The sequence below is a fragment of the Pectinophora gossypiella genome, chromosome 24 (assembly GCF_024362695.1).
Source record: "Pectinophora gossypiella chromosome 24, ilPecGoss1.1, whole genome shotgun sequence".
Classification (NCBI taxonomy): domain Eukaryota; kingdom Metazoa; phylum Arthropoda; class Insecta; order Lepidoptera; family Gelechiidae; genus Pectinophora; species Pectinophora gossypiella.
This window is the reverse complement of record NC_065427.1, coordinates 925,403-946,507: the sequence shown is the minus strand read 5'-3', so window position 1 is coordinate 946,507 and position 21,105 is coordinate 925,403. Positions and strand designations below refer to the sequence as shown.

At 37.2% G+C, this 21,105-nt stretch overlaps 1 protein-coding gene across 7 annotated transcripts in view; it reads right to left on the bottom strand.

The window, feature by feature from the left end:
- The window catches only part of LOC126377856 (nuclear factor 1 X-type), a 49,413-nt gene extending 28,756 nt beyond the window's left edge, over positions 1 to 20,657 (bottom strand). For all 7 annotated transcript variants that reach the window (XM_050025849.1, XM_050025853.1, XM_050025851.1 and 4 more), the window contains exon 1: positions 20,532 to 20,657. In XM_050025849.1, coding sequence (XP_049881806.1) covers positions 20,532 to 20,609 — 78 coding nt within the window. In that variant the 5' untranslated portion in view covers positions 20,610 to 20,657. The remainder of the gene's footprint in view (positions 1 to 20,531) is intronic.
- Between the last annotated feature and the right edge of the window lie 448 nt (positions 20,658 to 21,105).

Sequence of the window (21,105 nt, the reverse complement as noted above, 5' to 3'; positions counted from 1 at the left end):
CAAAACGTATAAATCTATTTAACTTATTTATGAATTTTAATAATGAAAAGTATACCTATCATAAATGCGACATTTTGTCACGTTTTTCTATGACGTCACGGGTTGATTTGTCATACAAATTCCACAGTCAATTCGTGTTTTGACGTTTACGTAATAAAAAGTAACTGATTTGACTAGTTGGAAACTAGCCTATTCATTAGAGGCTAAAAGAGTACTACCTCCTTCTATATTACGTTCTTCTTTACTAATTACCAGTGATGTTTCCCACTTTGCGAGCATTCCCATCTAAAAAGAGCTTTATTACCTAGCTTTTAGGCAGATACGATTAGAATACAAGAAATAACAATTTAATAAAAGAAAGCAGCCAATCTCCTTACTAGTAAAGCGTTTTTTACAACAGGAACATTATCACTTTAGGCACTTTCTTGGGAGCAGCACTTTACTGTGTTACTACCTTATACTAAGTTCAAGTATGTAATGTGGTGCGCCCTCCCGGATGTAAGGAGACGGCGCACATTGGGTCGAAAGTGCTATTGCAGGGACTTACGATTCAACTTTCGATTATCACATATTTGATTATGCCAATAGATAGAGCTAATTAAACACAATAAATGTTATGTTAGGTCATTTTTTCCTAAACTTTATACTTTGGTCAGAAAAAAACATTTTCTGTTTTTTTTGTATGAAACGTATCAAAGACAGTTAAATTTCTGCCAAGTCCATACCGATCCAGCTGCGAGACCTTATTTTCTGTAATCTTTGTCTAGTTGACTACTCAAATGCAAAATCAGCATCTGCCTAAAGTTGCAATTCTTTGAAAGAAATGGGTCAGAAAAGGACAAAAAATTCAACATTTCAAAATTCAGTTTTATGTTTTATTAATTTATTATAAGCTTAGTTCTATGTTAAATACTATACAGAAATACATTACAACACAAGTGACAAAGTTAAAATGAACAAAAAAATATTTTGAAGGTACCTACCCAGAACATAATAATTAATGAATAACCTTTACTTATGGTTTTTCGTTATAAAATTTCTCAAAATTAATTAACCTCTATATATCACTATTGCTCGCCATAAATTGTGACAATACATTCTTACAACTCTTATTAATTGGTTACCTACATAAGTTTTAACAAGATAATAATATAATCTTAAGAGATAAACAAAAATATGCTAAGTACTTAACTTGTAAAAGACAAAAGATATTAAATACAAAAAAGTTAGCCATTATTTTAAAATGCTATTCACTTCACTATCACTAGAACTATCTTCTAAATTACTTATGTCTATAAATTCTATATCAGATTCAAGCGGATAATGCAGCAAAAGCTCTCTGGCTTCGGAAGAAAGAATCATTCCCTTTTGCTTTGTCATTCGACGTCTAAGACTCGTTATCACTGGATCAGAAGACAATAGAAGATTATGCAAAATGTCTTCATTTGTCGCTGTCCTACTTATTTTTCTGGAATGGTTCTCTCTGTATTTCCGGAAGTCTTTGTTACGAGCTTCTGCTGCTTCTTCAGATAGTTTTCCTATGGGCATAGCACCAAAATGTTTAATTATATCTGCTCCATAGATCAATAACTCGATGGCATGTAATACCATGGATAAAATTCCACCAGTGTTTTTACAGTACTGAGAAAATTTTGGATTTTATCCATTTTTGGTGCTATGCCCATAGGGAAACTATCTGAAGAAGCAGCAGAAGCTCGTAACAAAGACTTCCGGAAATACAGAGAGAACCTTTTCAGAAAAATAAGTAGGACAGCAACCCTGACACCAGGGTTGATGGGGTTAATCCACCTCACAATCCACACGATAGAAGAGAAGAAGAGAGTAGGACAGCGACAAATGAAGACATTTTGCATAATCTTCTATTGTCTTCTGATCCAGTGATAACGAGTCTTAGACGTCGAATGACAAAGCAAAAGGGAATGATTCTTTCTTCCGAAGCCAGAGAGCTTTTGCTGCATTATCCGCTTGAATCTGATATAGAATTTATAGACATAAGTAATTTAGAAGATAGTTCTAGTGATAGTGAAGTGAATAGCATTTTAAAATAATGGCTAACTTTTTTGTATTTAATATCTTTTGTCTTTTACAAGTTAAGTACTTAGTATATTTTTGTTTATCTCTTAAGATTATATTATTATCTTGTTAAAACTTATGTAGGTAACCAATTAATAAGAGTTGTAAGAATGTATTGTCACAATTTATGGCGAGCAATAGTGATATATAGAGGTTAATTAATTTTGAGAAATTTTATAACGAAAAACCATAAGTAAAGGTTATTCATTAATTATTATGTTCTGGGTAGGTACCTTCAAAATAATTTTTTGTTCATTTTAACTTTGTCACTTGTGTTGTAATGTATTTCTGTATAGTATTTAACATAGAACTAAGCTTATAATAAATTAATAAAACATAAAACTGAATTTTGAAATGTTAAATTTTTCGTCCTTTTCTGACCCATTTCTTTCAAAGAATTGCAACTTTAGGCAGATGCTGATTTTGCATTTGAGTAGTCAACTAGACAAAGATTACAGAAAATAAGGTCTCGCAGCTGGATCGGTATGGACTTGGCAGAAATTTAACTGTCTTTGATACGTTTCATACAAAAAAAACAGAAAATGTTTTTTTCTGACCAAAGTATAACGTTTAGGAAAAAATGACCTAACATAACATTTATTGTGTTTGATTAGCTCTATCTATTGGCATAATCAAATATATGATAATCGAAAGTTGAATCGTAAGTCCCTGCAATAGCACTTTCGACCCAATGTGCGGCGTGTCTACCCGCCCGCTTACGTAACACGAGCGAGACGTTATCACGACCCAGCTCGGATAAGGCGGTTGATTTGGTTAATCGAATAAGGCCTTATGAATCTATAGGATCACTGGTTGGTGAGTTTTTTGGATTTGGAACATAGACTCAAATTCAAATTCAAAAATATCTTTATTCATTAGGTAACGTAGTTACACTTTGAATCGTCAATTTTTAAATAACGAACGTCTCATCCGCCTAAAACTACTGCAGACTCTATCTGGCCTCTCCTAGTTTAAATGTATATCTTTCTCGCTTTGTTAGAAGATATTACTACTAAGCTGAAATATTTGTTGTGTGTCCCATATATTATAATCTGTTTTACTTAAATAGATAAATAATAGTTAATTAATGTCATCATCATCTCCCTAGCATTATCCCGTTTTTCAAAAGGTCCGCTTACATAACCTGAAAATTTGACAGAACCGGTTTTATACAGAAGCGACTGCCTGTCTGACCTTCCAACCCGTGACAGGAAAACCAGCCCAATACAGGTTAGGTCACTTACCTTCGAAAAATAAATCTTCCGAATAATAGAGAACAATAAATTAACATGTTTTTTATTTTTTTCTTATAATTGTGCTTCTTTTACACTAAGACCTTCCCTCTTGGAAAATTTCATAGATCTAGGGAAAGTGCTCTGTAGGTTTTGATTCCCCTGCTAAATGTCAGAAGACAAGGCTCAAATGGCCGTATCTTTGGATTTTATGAATTTCATAAACGCAGACATTATATTAATATGACAAATGGACTACATAGCTGTTGCTATAAGCGTTCCGTTTTTATTTTTGAGGTACAGAACCCTAATAATTTTCCAAATAGTCTCAAAGTCAAATTCCATCTCGATCCAATGCGTTTAGTCATACTATAATTTACCAATAGTCATTTACACAAAATATCATTGTTGATACACACAAAATATCAGCAATCAGAAGGTTTTAATACAAATACAAGTAAGAATGTAGCATTCCACGGAAGTACCGCATTGCATGTAAAAGGCATGCGGATGCAAACTTGGAATCTTTATAACTAACTCATCGGGGTATATTATAGCCACCAGCGACACTGCCTGAAACTTCCCACCGCAGTTGAATAAATTATTACGACACTAAACAGTAATATAAAAGTACCTTATATTTAAAGTTTTTAAACACTGTTCTTATTTAAAATCATCTCCTTTGCGTTATTTCGTTTTTCACGGGGTCCGCTTTGTTGACAATAATTGCAACTTTAAAATACCTATTAAAAAAGTATTTTCATTACATGTAAAATGAGATTGATTTTTGATCATCTTAGACCGCCTTCTATTTCTAGATTAGCATTTTATAATTTATCTTTGACCCAGTCAAGTACCCCATTAGGCCGGATTTCCACTGACGCGGAGATGGGCGAAGAAGAGCGGAGGTGTGCGGATTTGGCCAATCACGGCGTGCGAAAGAGCGAAAAACGAAGACGCTCTGTCACTCTCTCCCTCACGGTAATTGGTCGATTCCTGCACATCTCCGCTCATCTCCGCACAGCTCCGCGTCAATGGAAACGTAGCCTTATCCTTGCAATACACCATGCCAGCGAGGTAGCATTTATTCAACTGCACACCTTTTCTTGGTGGCGCGACTGTGGTTGTACCCATCGAGTACTACAACGCTCCCAACTTGAAAAAAAAGTTGCGCCCCCATGGTGTCCTAATGCGATGGAGTCCAAAGAGTAACTTATACTTTATCGGAGGCGCAGTGTGTAGACACAGACGATACAGTTTCAATTAATTAAAAGTTTTCTTATAACCAACCAATTCGCCGACCGACAGACCTCGATTCTACTCTATTATCCGAATTCATACAAGACCTATGCAATCACTAAAAAGAAAACACAAAATCGAACTTCAGAAAGTTGGCCAATAAACTACAGACTTCAAAAGTTTCACATAAACTCATCAGTAGGAAATTGGTGAACACCGTATCTTGTGATGCACAAGTTTGAAAACAAGTCTCAAATTCTACGACTAATATTTTATTTGGCAGTAGCTCAAGATACCGACAGATTTCAAGGTTACTATGGAAGGGCTTTCGAAAAGGTGACGAGAAAAAATAACAAATGATATCCGACATCGTATGCTTCTCAGCTGAGATTTGACGGGTTTGTTTTTGATACTTAGACGATTTTCACGACGAGGTTAAGCGGATATTATAGCGTTGCTCGGCGAAGCTTTTTCTCGGCGTAGTTTTGTTTTTATATATACGCAAATGTCAACTTCCAATAAATAGTTTGAGGTTTACGCGGTAATTATCATCATACCATTACCCGGTATTATGTGTTTAATGATGATCCGCGGAAGGGACCGCGTCAAATCAGGAATATCGGGATTTAACGCGGTAAGAACCCGATATTATGTGTTTTAATGATTGCAATATATTGCTTTTTAGATGTGAACTCAGTCTAATCCGGAGCTTCTACTTATCCCGTATCAATTACAACCCTAGGTTGTTTTTGTTCGTCAGGATCGCAAATTCTATAGTTTCGGTTTTTTTTGTGGAAAATAGACGTGAGTTCAAGTACCTATGTACAGATGTATGTATAGATACATTGCCGCCTATTGTACTATTTCTTCTATTTCTATTCTTAAATGTACTAAGATTATAAAAAATTGTACTTAAAATCTTAGTACATTTATGCACAAAATGCGTACAATCGTTCTGCATATATTTTATTAAGACATGTGATACTACATAGGCGATCCTGACAGTCACAAAGATTCGTACGCATCGCTTTATTGAATACATAACAATTTGTTATGTTATATATATGTACGTAATTACATCCGTTACGAGGAAACTTCTTTGTAATTTCTATGTTAATGTGCCTACGTTAGTTTTCCGACGTGTAGATCGGATCAACAAGATGTTATCTCACCTACTTATGTGAATCTAGGCCAGGTAGGAAAGTCATTCGATAATCACCTATAACTATTCTGATGGAAATAAACTGATTTTGTTTTCTACTGCCTTTAAAAACTGATTGAAAGAAGTAAATATTCAATGAGACAAAAAAGAAGTGTGAAACTCCACGAACACGCAGGGGTGGATTTTGGTGGAGAATACTGCATTTTGCCTTCATTTGGAGAGAAGAGACCTGAGCCCAGACTATTCAGCAGTTGGAATAGTGTACTTATGAACATAGGTAGAACAAACATACATACATACATAAACTCACGAATAATTCACGGGGTAAGTAGAGACTATTTAATTCCATTTGCTTTCATTTGTTCAAAGTAGATTAATAATAATAATAATAACTTTATTGCACAAAATAGGAGAAATACAAAAATTGTTTACTTAAAACTAAAGGTGTGCTTATAATCTAATTAGTTTTCAGGAGTTTGTACTAAACCTTTTCTAAGGACATCTCCAATTTGGTCAATATGCAAGTGCATGTTGATTTGGAGAGAAGAGGTTTGAGCCCAGCTTCTGTCCAGCAGTGGGACAATTAGTAGTGTAAGTATTTATGAATATAGAACAAAATATATGAGAATCCAACACAACTGATAAAATAAAAGGCCAAAGTTTCATAGTACATGGAGGTCAAGAAAGTAGCAAAGGATCGACAAGAGCCCGAATGAACTTTAAAAACTCGTCTGAATGATTATTTGTCTATTTTATATGACAAGTAGTCATTGACCACGTTTATAGAGCTCCGATAAGATTCCTAGAAAATCCCCAACAAATCACGTAATCAGATCATCTTGCCATAACCCCTTATAAGGTGTAGAAAGCTGGGAAATCCCAAACGATACAGCAAGCATGACAGTCATCAAAATCGTATACCATCGCGAAGTGCACTTATTTATATTCCGAATCCGTAAGGCAAGGTGAACGGAGGCCGATGCACTGCTAACAATTATTTGCAAATGTCCTCCCAACATTCTAATCACGAACTTGGATTTTTTTTACAATAGCTTTGTTGACGATGTTGTATAATAAGTATTATGGTAATGCGTGCTGTGAGCTGGTTGCGTAACTGCTTAGGACGATTTTGAATATGTTTTTTTGCATCGTATTGATCTGTGTTTAGGTACTTTTTGTTTTCAAATTCATGTTTGGATCATAAATGATTCTCACGTGCTCAGAGGTTAAACATCGTGAGGAAACCCACATTTCGAAAAATGCGTTTCGGAGGTTGCAGGAGGGTTGGAAGATCGGACAGGCAGTCGCATCTATTAAAAACTGGACCTGTCAAATCTTCAGGTTAGGAAAACGGACCCTGTCTTCTTCCATCGTGTGGGTTGTGAGTAGGAGTACCAACCTCATCAACCCTGGGGTCAGGGTTACTACTGAGCCGCCAAAGGCTCCTGACACCAGGTTTACTATTGAGCGGACCCTGTGAATAACGGGATAACGCTAGGGAGATGTTCAGGTACATAATGAATAACATAATTATTGAGTTTTCAAAATATTTCGTAACAGTATTTATGTGGACAGTATTAAGTTACTTGTGTCTCTTGTCACTTAGGACTACGTGTTAATAGTGGCTGTAAGTTGTCTGTGCCTACTTGTGACACTGTCCAGCCTGTTAGGGATTACGAGAAAGAGTTTATGTATGTATGTAGTAATTTTGTGGCGCTCGACCTTTAGGATCCTATCTCACTAAGATACCATGGCGGCGCAACCACAAACGCCCCTCAAACAAAATGTAAGTATGTAGTTGTATAGTCTCACCTGGTGTCTTGGTTGAGCAGCCAACAAAACACCAGCTGTCAACTACATACATTTTGCTGGTAGCGGGACCCAACCAAAACCCAACTGAGACCCTCAAATAACGTTTAACATATCAAGTAACTGAAACTCCGAACTAAGCATCCCGCAAGACATCTCAAATCCAACAGATGACGTCTAACGACAATCGCATGCAAATACCCCTGTATTCGGGATCCCGTATTCCCGGATCCGGGATTCCCGGATTAGAGACGGTACCACGCAACTAATCCCTAGTAAGTTAGCTCAGTTGTCAACGGCTTAGGGTAAGATATTGGTGTGTTTGTGTATTGCCTACAGACAGGCTGGATTTGTGTTATTCATATGCGAAGTGTATGGCCTGTAACTTTGTGGTCTGTAGTAGAACAGAGTTACTGAGTATGATCCGAGTAAAATTATGACGGCATGTGTTGGCACCTCTGAATTTAGGCTTGCATATCTCGCAGCCGGATTGTATAACCCGCCGTATTCTACATACTATCGTGTGCGTTGTGATGTGGATTACCAACCTCATCAGCCCTGATGTCAGGGTTATTATTGAGCCCCTGATATGCCTTATGTAATGACTACTAACCGGGAAGGGTTTAACCTGCGTTCCGTAGCAAGGAGAATCTTACTTTCTGGCAATCGGGTGGTTAGTCTGTAATGTCCTAACCAAACTAGAGGTCACAAAACGATTTTTGTGATAGACTCCAACCCCTATTAAGCTGTTTTGAAAAACAGGTCCATTTTGTAATGCGATTAGTCGGGAGTTATTTATCCCGGAAAATGGCCCTAAGTGGATGAAAAGAAGATGGAAAAATGATGTCGCGCGCGATAACCGAATTCCATGCGGATAAAATCGCGGGCGGTTAGCTAATACTTTATATATATATACATACATAAACTCATGCCTATTGCCCACAGGAGTAAGCAGAGGTTATGGAATTCCATTTGCTTCGATCTTGACATACTTCTTTTGCTTCCTCCACATTCATCAATCGTTTCAACTTCCCTAAAAACACTTCTCTAGCGTCCCCTTCCTGTAAATCCCATACGACATCTAACCTACACATCAATGTTGCCATACACTCCGTCCCGACGCAAACACTAGGTAAGTTAGTGGTGAGCAAATGTAGTGCGAGTTATGACAGGGTACGATGTGGTGCGGTGCACTCGGGTGGGTTTATGTTGGCAGAACTGATATCGAGGGCACTACAGTGGTTGTAGGTAAAACATGATGTTCTATGTACCTTCTGCCTGGTGTTACTCTTTGTTTCTATGTTTCCTTTGCGATTATGGTGACTATTGAAAACAGAGCATCTTGCTTACGTAGCATAACATCACGCCTCTTTCCCTATAATGGGGTAGGCAGAGGTCTATAGCACATACACCCACTCCTCGTTTAATTTTATCTTTATTCCCTCGAAAAATACTAATATCGTATTATACCTAGCTTTAATTAATAAAAAAAAATATGTCTCATGAAGTCTCAAACCACACGAAGATTCTAACAAACTTAAAAAATAAGAAATAAGTAAATCATTGGTACCTTTTTGCCATGCCAAATATAAACATTTCTTGAAACTCGACTCTCAGAACTTTGTATAAATTGAATTAGCTACAACATATCACAACATTTATCATTCATAAATATCCATAAAGTAAACATACAACATCCACAGAATTACTTTAAAAAACTATTTAAATGCAACATTTGCCTACGGGAGATACTCGAAAACAACCCGAAAGAAAATCTTTAAAAAGAGACAGTAAAGAGAAGTAAAAACTTATGGCTCTAGGAACAAAGAAACGAAAGTCACGACTACTCTTAAATTTAAGTGGTCCCGTTTCAATAGCGCCCGGGGTCATTAGGAAAGAAAGAAGTAATTAAAAGTCCGATAAAAAAATCTCAAGAACAGACCGTCCCCGGTTACAAAGAGGAAAAGGCAAGGTAAACATTCCATAATCGAAAAAATCTTGTGCAACTGTTGAACTATAAACAAGATAGTGTTTGGCAAAGCTGCAAGACGGGCCCGATCACGCTGCGCCATCATTCCGTTGGTTCATTCAATATTTTTTTTACCGAACGCTGTAATTTCTTGGCTCGAACGCATCCGTTTACATGCCAAACAATAAATTTATTAGTCGAACGGAGGAGTGGCAACACTAAACCTACGTCACATGTCGATACGTCACCGATGCCGTCACGGTTTTTGAATTCCAAATCTACTTTTTGAGTGTTCGATTTGCATGTTACAATTATATAACGCGCGCTCCGTCAAGGTGACTCGTTCAGAGCTACTACTGAGTCTATTTTAGTTCGAATTTCATAAATATCCCGTGACAGCTCATCTCTCCTCTCCCGCGTCTTTTGCCGCCATGATCGGCGGCCATGTTCGGGGTATGCTTGCGTAATTGCCGGCCGCTGCTGGTGTCGCCCAGAATACCGAGCTACCGCCGATTGAACCCGCGTCCTTGCTAATTTTAAAGTCCTTTCTCAAAGTTTAGCGTTTATGAGGTAATAGAGGTGTGACGTAGTTCTGGCAAGTTGCCGGCCGTACGGCGACTGGACCGAGGAAAAATCAGACGGCCCGCCTCGTGTGGGGTTATATTTAGCCGTGTCCCCGCGGCGCACCTTGAGGGACAAACGCGCCGGACTCGCCACATCCACACTCGAACTAAGCTCGGTACAAACATCCCTACTTTATTATATTCTAAATACGTAGTTGTCGAGAGCGATCGAGAACATAACCATGATAGTGGACCCGTTGAAAACGGTCGAAAACTAATCGTATATCACTACAGCAGCAGATGCGCTAACCAAAATTGCCGGGCGGCGTGCACGGCCATCAATATCGCCGACCTAATTGAATATTATACGGCAATTTGTGTTGCCGAAAATCTGGCTGGGAATACGTGGTAATATGCGGTGACCGTATATCGCCGGGTGCTGTGTTAATGTTTTCTATGGGCATGACACGGTGCAGTGTTGCAGAACTAAATTTAGTGTGGCTGAGCCCTGTTTTAGCTCCGGGCCTTTGCGCAACGTCGCCTCGGATCCGAGAGAGCGGGACGGCACGTTCTATTATCGGAAAAATGGTCGTCACACGCTGGGAATGGGAAGTGCTTCTCAAGTCGAATATTTCGACTTTGCGCTTTCCCGAAGTCCCATATTCCAACATATCCCGCGATAATATGAAATATACTACGACATGAAACTAAGACTCATTCGTGTTATTTTAATGCTATGCACTTTGTACTTCAACGTACTTAATGTATTCAACCTGACTAGAAAACAGTGGCGCGAAAGATTTTAGCGCGTTGAATATTCATTTACCTAAATGATAGCAGACGCCGCTCCACTTTCAATAAAAAGAAACAAATAATTTTATTATCAAGACATTCAAACTGCAAACCTACAATTTTGCAGTAGAAAACGACGAGAATTTTCTTCCTAAAACAGCGAAGGAATTAAAACAAATAGAGCAAAAGAAACAATCGGCGAACCTTTTCAAGCCCGACCCTGCCGATATAATATCTCAGCATCTACACTGTCACGAACAGACCCAGATAAATTCCTTTCGGGTAAAACTTAAATTATTTCCAAAGAGATCTTGAATAGAAATATTGCTGCAAGTTTGCGGTGCATTGGGAGGCTCGTACGTATCGGGGAAATGCGATAGACCGCCGTATTTTACGGAGAAAGGTTGAGATAATATTAATTCTAGTTTTTTCACAGTCTATCCGAAGCATTGTCGCTTAGATTTTAGAGTAAATATAGCCGCAGAACTTTTTTTTAAAGACAAATGTTATACGTGATGTTTCCGCACGATTTCTCATCGAACATTGATAATTTTATTGGATAGAAATTGCCAAAAATAATGTGACTATTAATACAATATTTAACACGTTTAACTTTGCGTGATTTTTTTCTCACACAAAAGCTTTATTTTCAGACTGTTTCCAAAATATATCGCGTTTCATCTTTTTTACGGTACATTCTGACTCACGGCTATTTATTTCGGAAACTAATCTCGGAAAAAATAAACTTAAGATTATATTTCAAGAGATTTTAACAAAATTACTTTCTTCCTTTCACTCTTAGGACAAGTCATGCAAAACAGAACAGTACGACTATACGTCTAGAAATTATATTCCAATCCAAAAATATCTTTATTCAACAGGTAACGTAGTTACACTTTGAATCGTCAATTTTTACGTAAAGAACAGACGTTAACCACCTAAAACTACTGCAGCTTCTCACAACCTGTACAGCTGGGGAAAAAAAAACTGCAAGAAAAACCTCCGCACAGGATCTCAGACCTTTAAAAAACATAAATTATTGTTACTTTGGCTGCCTAATATCAGTTCCCAGTCATTTATAATTAGTCTTCGCGTTCTCACCTCTGGTTTAGCTATTGTTTCCATGACGTATACAATGTAGGTGACTACTCCTGGAGTTGGCAACATGTTCCTAGGGTATTTTGCCAACCTCTGCCAACTGTCATCCACAATCCGGGATACGCCGGCCTTGACACTGCTCGCCGTCAATGTCATTATTGTTGACAGAACAATTGTTCGAGAATATTGTTTGAAATGTCCTTAGAAAAACCCGAGTGTAATAATGAGCGCTGAGAAGAACAACATTGTAACTCTTCCTAATGATGGCAAAAAGGACTCCTATTATACTGTAGGACGACAAAGGCGAGGACTAAAAGATATCATTATAAATACTTCTATATTATATAAAACCGAAATACAACAAAAGCTAGAAGTCTCAAATTTTGCATGAGGGCTCCTTTTAAGATGTAGGTGCTAAGACATCTTGCGAAATTCAACCCTCAAAAGGGTTTAAAGTTTGTATGAAACTTTGTCATTTTTAAAGTTAGAATCAAACGCGGACAAAGTCGCAAGCGGATGACTAGATGTATTTTATCTACACGTATATTAAATAAGAAGAAGAAATACACTAGAAGAAACAAAAACTACTAGCGTGCTCTATTAAATAAAGATACATTATTAGCACTAAGATGAAGTATCGGTCGCCGTGGTCCTGTGGTTAAGCGTTGGGATCCGGAGGTCCCGGGTTCGAATCCCAGTAGGGACAAATCACAAAAATCACTTTGTAATCCCTAGTTTGGTTAGGACATTACTGGCTGATCACATGATTGTCAAAAAGTAAGATGATCCGTTTCGGAATGCACGTTAAGCGGTTGGTTCCGGTTATTACTTACTGATGTAAGTACGTAGTCGTTACATGAGTCTTGTCAGGGGCCTATGGCGGCTCAGTAATAACCCTGACACCAGGGTTGATGGGGTTGGTAATCCACCTCACAACCCACACGATAGAAGAAGAGACTAACACGAAGTGACGATATACAACCGCTCTAACTTCTCTAATAACCCTGAAAGTATGAATAGACGATTACCGCGTAACACATCTCAATACCACTCGAACAGAATTCAAACTATCAATAAATGCCTATACGTAGATACTGAAATCTTTTTCATCTAGAATGACCCAGTTTATACTGGAAGTGACATCTTTTATCAGCAAAAGCTTGATAGTAGTTGTTGAAATTGTTATAAACAATCAACTCATACTTAAAAACAGCGAACGCTTATCGGTATCCGCATTATAACCGTGTGGTGCGGTATTCTCCACACAATGGGATAACAATTCGAACATAGGTATTATGTACAGAAAGCTCAGTCTCTTCTTCTTTTGCTGACCAGTAATTGGCCACGCTTACGAAATTGTCAGTGGCTTCGTGAAGTTCTTTAATAGTGCAGGTGTTAGGGCATTTAGGACAGCATAAAAGGTGAGCCATAGTTTGTGGTGATACTCCACACTCGCACTCATCGCAACCATCAACCAGATATCCCCACCTGCAGAGATTATCCTTGCAGCGGCCAACCTGTATCCGGAGCCTATTTAAGGACTTCCATGTAGACCACGCTGGATTGCTTCCAGGCGGGAGGCTTTTTGGAGAAAGCTCAGTGAAGTGTGGGTTCTTAATTCATCTTGCGATGGATGTACCTCTGACTACCGCAATTAGGATATAGTGATGAGCTTATGTTATGTATGTTCGATTATATCATACATATAGATATGAAATTTAAGACAACTTGCAGCCACTGATGACACGAAGTCCTAAGATGACCCTATGGTCCTATGGAGATAGCCAAAATATCCATGGAGATATCCTCAAATAGCAGTCCATACGTATTGCTAGATATACAAAATGAAAAAGCAATGTAATCTTACGTTGACATCATCTAAATTGGGTTGTGTACTAGGTTCAAGATAAATTATGAAATTCTGATTAATAATTTTAATCAAGAAAAACATGATAATATGTCCGACATTTTATCACGTCTTTCTATGAAGTCACAGTGTGCTTTTTTATACAAATTCAACTTCAACTTTATGGTTGTATGGCAACCGGTCGTCATATACAAATTCAATAGGAATTTCGTGTTTTGACGTTTAGTAAAAAGTAACTGATTTGACTAGTTGGATAAATAAGTAAAAACTTATGACAAAAATCAAAAAAGAACCTTTTGAACTTTTTTATTATTTTACCACTTTTTTGTATTTCTAGTGTCGATAAGATGTTCATTATAGACTGGATTAATTTCAAGAGCACTGCTAAAAACATCCTGCAATTTTATTTTTTTTCTACTTGACTTATTGTAGATTTACCGCATGGCATTAACTACTTGGCCGGACAAATGGGGATCGCTGAAGGCGACAACGACAACGACGATTATAAATTATGACAACGTAATGATTATGTCAACGTAAGATTACATTCGTTTTTCACCCGGGCTGCAAAACCCGATATTCATTATTCTTATATATAAAACCCTGTACGAAAGAGCACATCAAACCACACCCGACACCAAAACACAATTTCGGAAGCGGAGCAGAATATAAAAGTCGACAGGACCCACAAAAAGTGGCTAACTAGAGCAATCACAGAAACTAAGTTGGAACGACAGATATAACAGTTAAAAGAATAGCCGACCATAACTGATATGAGGGCTGGCAGTGCCAAGCGGGCCTGCCAAACGGACCTCCGACGACCCGCCAGAGTGCCCTTGGAGTTTGACAAGTTTTTTTTATAACTTCACCGAAATGGGGCACTCATCATTATCATCATCATCATGTTTTTGTATGACGTAACTTATTTTAGATTTGTATTAAATAGGATCCACAACTTGGCTGGAAATTTCAATGTCTGTTTCTTTAACTCTTTATTTCAACGGCCTCTGTGTTTGAGCGTCCAGTGGTTGAGCTTTGGTCTCACGATCCGGAGACCCCGGGTTCGAATCCCGGTGGGGACATATCACAAAAATCACTTTGTGATCCCTAGTTTGGTTAGGACATTACATGATGATCACCTGATTGTCCGACAGTAAGATGATCCGTGCTTCGGATGGCATGTTAAGCTGTTGGTCCCGGTTACTACTTAGTGATGCAAATATGTAGTCGTTACATGAGCCAGGTCAGGGGCCTTTGGCGGTGCAATAATAATCATGACACTAGGATTGATAGGATGGTAATCCATCTCATAACCATAATTAAAACACATAATAACGGGTCCATACGGGTCATAACCTACACGATAAGACTCTTTATGTGGGTTTGGCGCCAATGGTGTGGTGCTCTAGCTGTAATAATAAATTTGAAAAAATCAGAACATTTGAAAACCTTTTCCTTGTCGTCATTTTTCAACCCTCATGTTTTCATATTACTACAAAAGAGAAACCCCTTACTTATTAAGTTAGCTTATCCAAAGGTAATCGTATCCCTATTTTCTTTTCTTCCCCGTTTTTCCTTCGTCTAAACTACGCCGTAACTAAAGGAAAGCCTCATTTTGCTTTTATACTTTTCTCTCTTCTGATTTGTATGTGCTATCTATCGAATATATCCGGGTCATCCCTTTCTTTGCTACCACGTCTTTCTCCTTGCAGTAAATCGATAAAAAAAATATTACCAATACGTCTTTCATGACAAATATACCCTCATCAATAAAACGGTATAAAGCTACACCTTCTCTTGAGAAGTGAACTTTGGCAAAATTAATAAATGGCGCCCGCCGCCATATGAATCTAAGAAGGACATTTACAACATCATAAATGCGAGTATTGATTTATTAACTAGTAACCTTGTAACAACCTCTATTACATCGTTACACTTACATCAAGTCAATACAATCGCTTCTAATGCAACTTCTACAATTTGGGTCGTCAACGACAAACCAGTTACCTGATTCCAATCAGGCACTTTAAAAGAGTCACAAAACCAACCAGCAAGTTTGCAAATGAAAATCTTATTTTAACCGAATCTTATTTTTTTTTTTTTTTTAGCCGTAACGAACGACTGAAGGACGACCTCCGCCAATAAAATCACAAAAACCATGTTGAACTCATAAATGTTCTCTTCCTCATTTCCGAGCCGAATAGTAAAAATAATAATAAAAAACATTGCGAGGAAGCCAATAAATAAGGGAGGCGAAGAGGACAATTTATATGTAGAGAAGCGGCGTAATTGCAACATGGGACATTGCTATAAATTGCTTATAGCGATTAATGCAGTACAATGTATCTGGTTGTTATTTGTTGGTATTAAAGTGAGCCTGGGGCGCAAATTAACAAAATTCTAGACGTTATGTTTCATTTTTGTTGCAGAGTGGGGGGAAGTTGGAACGTACCTACTTTAATAGGTAGTGTAAAAAATTATGAATTCTGAATGCTTACAAATTGTTTTTAGTAGAATACGATAGGTGAAATTGTTTACAGGAGAAATCAAAACTACCTAATGCAGGTAATATAGGAACAAGTATTTCGTTAAGATTATTGATTGTAAACTTTTAACAATTTGATTTAGCGGTGAGTGATCTAAGTTGCATTACTTTAACGAAAATAGACGATAGTTCCGTTCCTCTATATACATAAAACGATGCCACACATAATTATCAAACTAAACAAACATCTACATGTGTGAGCAAAACCCACGTTCCTCAAAAAATTAAAAAATATTCTCGTAGAACTCAGTACTAATGAAGTTTCAGTTCATTTAAGAGGTACAGTTGAAGACGGCGAACCAACGCGTCGCTCACACGCTTAGCGTAACGATTTATGATCGTATAAAGTTACTGTATGAGAAGCCTTGACACCCTATAAATTGAACGAGAAAATTTCATTACAAAGAGCAACGTTTGAAATTAATATTTTTTGTTGGAAGTAAGTAGTTAACAGAAAGACGATAAAACTTATCAGTACATAAATATTCTGATGATCATAACTTGAGCCTATGTAAGATTCACTTTACATACGTTATGAATAAGGCGATGGATACGTGATGATTTCGCAGATTCCAATAACAAATTAATGGTTATAATGGACTTATTATTTTCGAAACCCAACAGATATGTTTTTCAGAAATGCCCAAGTTGAATAACATTCTATAGAGACTGGCAATCTTTAAATGAACCCCTACATAACTATGATGATTGAATTAGACTTTCCCAAAACTTGAAATAACGTTGATGATAAACCGCCGACAAAAGCCGAACTTGCAGCTGAAAATTACCATCAATATCCGAATCCAATCCACTAATGGTTCCCCTTTGCCTTTGGAAGTAAAATTAAAAAGAAGAATAAAAATAAAAGGAATACGGGGACGTGCATTACATTCCTGTAGGGCAGTGCATTCGGGATACATGCACATTTACAAACTTATCCGGTCTGGCCAGAAAATTATGAAGCTGCAATTAATTTCTGTTGTTGCAAAACTTCTGTTAAGCATAAATTATGTAAACCTCGAAGTAATGTCTGTATTTATAAAATTCACGGTTTCTTCTAAAGAACGTTGATAATCAATAATTCTAAGGGCTTTCAATAAAAGTTATTTTAGTGATTTTCAGTTTCACTGTTTTCTGGCCTGCCATTTAACATTTAGATATAGAAATAAAATCAAATGCATTGATTGAATCACTTCTCATCGTAATACCATGTTTCAGATATTTTCACACGAATATTAAGTACAAGTAACATGTTGGAAATATTGTTTGAAAAGGAAATTTTCATATTCCATGATTCGCTCAATGCAATTGTAGCTATAATACAGTTGGATAGGATTAGAAATATCAACATTAACAGTTAGTGAAAAACATTCAAACACCGAGTGGCAAGAAAAAGTGATAGAAAGAGAAAGAAACAACACGAGGGGGATGGAAACATCGATTATATTTTTTAAAACACCGATGCGACGCGATCCGCTCAGCAACAGCCGACCGGGTATTTTTGGACATTTTTGACATCTATTTTTTCTCGAATCTACAATCTTGTCTTAGCTAATGTATAGTTCATGGTTTACTTCAAAAATGCTTTGTTGTAATATGTGGTTTGTAAGTATTGATTGAAAATCAAGGCGTTGAGTGTTTGAAAATTCGGGTCTTAGTAATTTCTTGTTCGGCACGGTCTTCATGTCAATATAGCTTTTCTTCTTCAATTTTCTGTTAATCGATTGTAATTTCGACGTTTCAAATTAAGTCTCTCTGCTTATTTTCTCTTTCTAATCATGATATAGAAATATTTCTTTGTATAGATTTATAATTCATTCTTCAACAAATTTGTTCAATGTTCAATCCTATAGCAGCCGGCTGACTTTTCATTAAGTCGTTGAAAATGTAAAGTATGTCTCCGTCTTTCGTTATCGTGTAAATCTTTTTCAATCTTCTTCCAAGGCCTAATCCACCCATAAGGTTTTCGTTTCAGCACGAAACTAAATTGGCTTTCGTAGTTCTTGCAAGCAGGCCGGTCCAAATGCTGAATAAGCGGAGGCTAGTCGACGCTAGTGCATAATGTGCACAGAGCGTTTCCAACGGAACGCTCCTATTCCAGGCAATTGTTTTTAAATTTCTACCATTTCCTTCCTTTTACCTTTTCGTGTTATTTTAATTTACTCCACGAGTCTGAGAGACAGGTATTTTGTGAATTGAACGCTTCGTTTAGCTTTTGGCGTAGTCTAAATTGATTTAAAGATTTAGTAGGCAGGTTAGTCTGTAAGTGACTAGGTACCTATATCATTATTATGAAAGTAAATAACTTCGGTGAAATACGCTCTTACCCAGATCTTACTAGACTGTATCGATTCATACTCAACGTTTTCTAGAACGCAACTCATGTTAAGTTAAAAGGGCTAAGGGATAATGAGTTTTGATTAATACTTATGTACTTCTTTTTATTTACTTGTAAATGTGTTAAAATCTATGCCACCTCTTGAAGTTTATTACTTAAGTAAATATTACAGTGTTTTCAAATAAGTATTTCAAACTCAGTATTATTAATCATTTCAAGTTAAGTTTTGCTAAGATTGACTTATATTACGGCTAAAGTTTACACTGTTTTATCATGAAAAGCTTTAATAAGGTCATTAATTCAATTCCAAATTCAATTTACATACAATTAAAGTTGTGCCCAAATAATTATTTCATGTTATAACTTATCTTCATTACAATTAGCGAGTTTGTCAACATACGACTCATTTATAACATTTGCTACTGAAAATGTAAACTGAGTACCAATTTTGCCAACGGCAGCGGTATACGTAACTATCGTATTTTTCCGGCAAATTTCGTACTACTTCAACTGCAGACATCAATGGGCGTTATGCGACTCTATGCCGTAGTCCCCCTGCAGTTAGCTTACCCATATCTTCCCGTCGCACCATATCGATTTACCATCTCTAACCTTTTCGCATTTCTGTAAATTCATGCACTTTTGTATTATCGTCTTTGTTTTGTTAATGTGATTTTGGAATTAAGTACCTATTTTAGAGAAAATTTAAGCTCTTTTCGATTTTGTTTATAAATAACAGACCTGTTTTCAAAGTCAAATTCTTCAGGTGTCTTTAAAGAATTATCAAAATTCATGTCTCATGAAACCAATGCGGAACTAGAAGGTAGTTCGCAGTCGCTACGAAAAGGGTAAAAGTTTTATCAATGCAGATAATTGCAGATGCTACAATGTTGCGACTGGTTAGAAACAATCTTATTTCACCAGTTAAGATGCAGTTTTATTTAAAGACGTCCATAATTCACGACATTCTAGACCGTTATTTATATGAAACACCTGAAACACTTAAGAATCAGAAAGACAAGCATTATTTTAAAATAACATTTGATGACGTTCATCTGACGAGATAATGTGATCGACATCGAAATTTAGGTTAATATCCTATTTATTCTTAGGTACTAATTTTAGGTTGTTAAATTCCAAATCATTTATTTCATCATGTTTAGAAATCTTTATAATTTGAAACATTTCACCTGTTTTGATTTTAAGTTTATGATTGTATTAAACCAAAAGTTGAGCTACGTCTCCAATGTATATTTCCTCTGATTTCTTACGTAATATTGTTAACAAGACGTATAGTACTTTGTTAAATCTCAGACTTCGTATCTTATTTCGTTTATAAAGTAGTTTTATCTTTACCAACAATCTGGATTGCTTCCTCCGAAGTTGGATAGCTTCTACATCGCTGTTTATCACGTCCACATCGATCTGTTTACACGCTTTGTTTTGGACACTTTTTACTGCATTACTGTCATCTTCTAAACCAATTCCTTCTTCTACTTCTCTTCTTGCTGCGCGTCCTCTATTCTTCTTGTTTTATTGATATTGATCTAGTTGTAAACTGAAGTGGGGTGATGAAATAGCTGACCACGTGTTTGATTATACAATATTAAATGAATGTTTCGTATTTTTGATTAAGTAGTAGCATTGACTGGTAAACCTACCACATGAGAGAATCACGTGCGTCCATCGATCGGACGGCGAAATCGGAACGTCCCGAAAATACCCGGGCGGCGGTCGGAGCGTAAGCGACAGTAGCTCACAACATCTGTTAATATGATCATTGTTAATTACATATGGGTTTGTTGTTAATATATTGTAGCCACCTGTCCCGAGGAGGGCGCTTGGAGGTACGTCGCTACGTCGTCCACCATGCAGGCTCGCGGGAGGTCGGGGAGGAACATAATATGCTAGAGGGCGCGCATGTCGCGAGCGGGCTGCGCGGCGCCCCGCGACTGACTGGCGAGCGCGCGCCCCGCCACCTCCCACCCGCGCTCCTCTCCCGCGCCCTGCACCCCCGCCGCCGCGCCCACCGCAGGGCTACCACTCCGCAGCTTTTCCTCGCTTTCCACTTGAACTTTAAGCTCGCTGCAGTAACGCGTGCATACAAATACAAAAAGGATGGAGGCCGTTAACATTTTTTAAGATGCTACTATGCTGCTTTTAGATACGACAAAGCCTTTAGTCGACTATGAAATTCAGAGAAATGACAGTTTATTATTTTTACTAGTTGCCTTTTATTTTATTAGTAACTTTCCAAAGTTAAATTAATGTTGCTGGTATTTTCTATTACTCCTCTTAATTATAAATTATAATATTTAGTTAAGTAACCGATTCTAATAGAATTAACATATTTCATAAAGACGAAAAAAATGTATGACGTATGTGTGTGAAATGTAT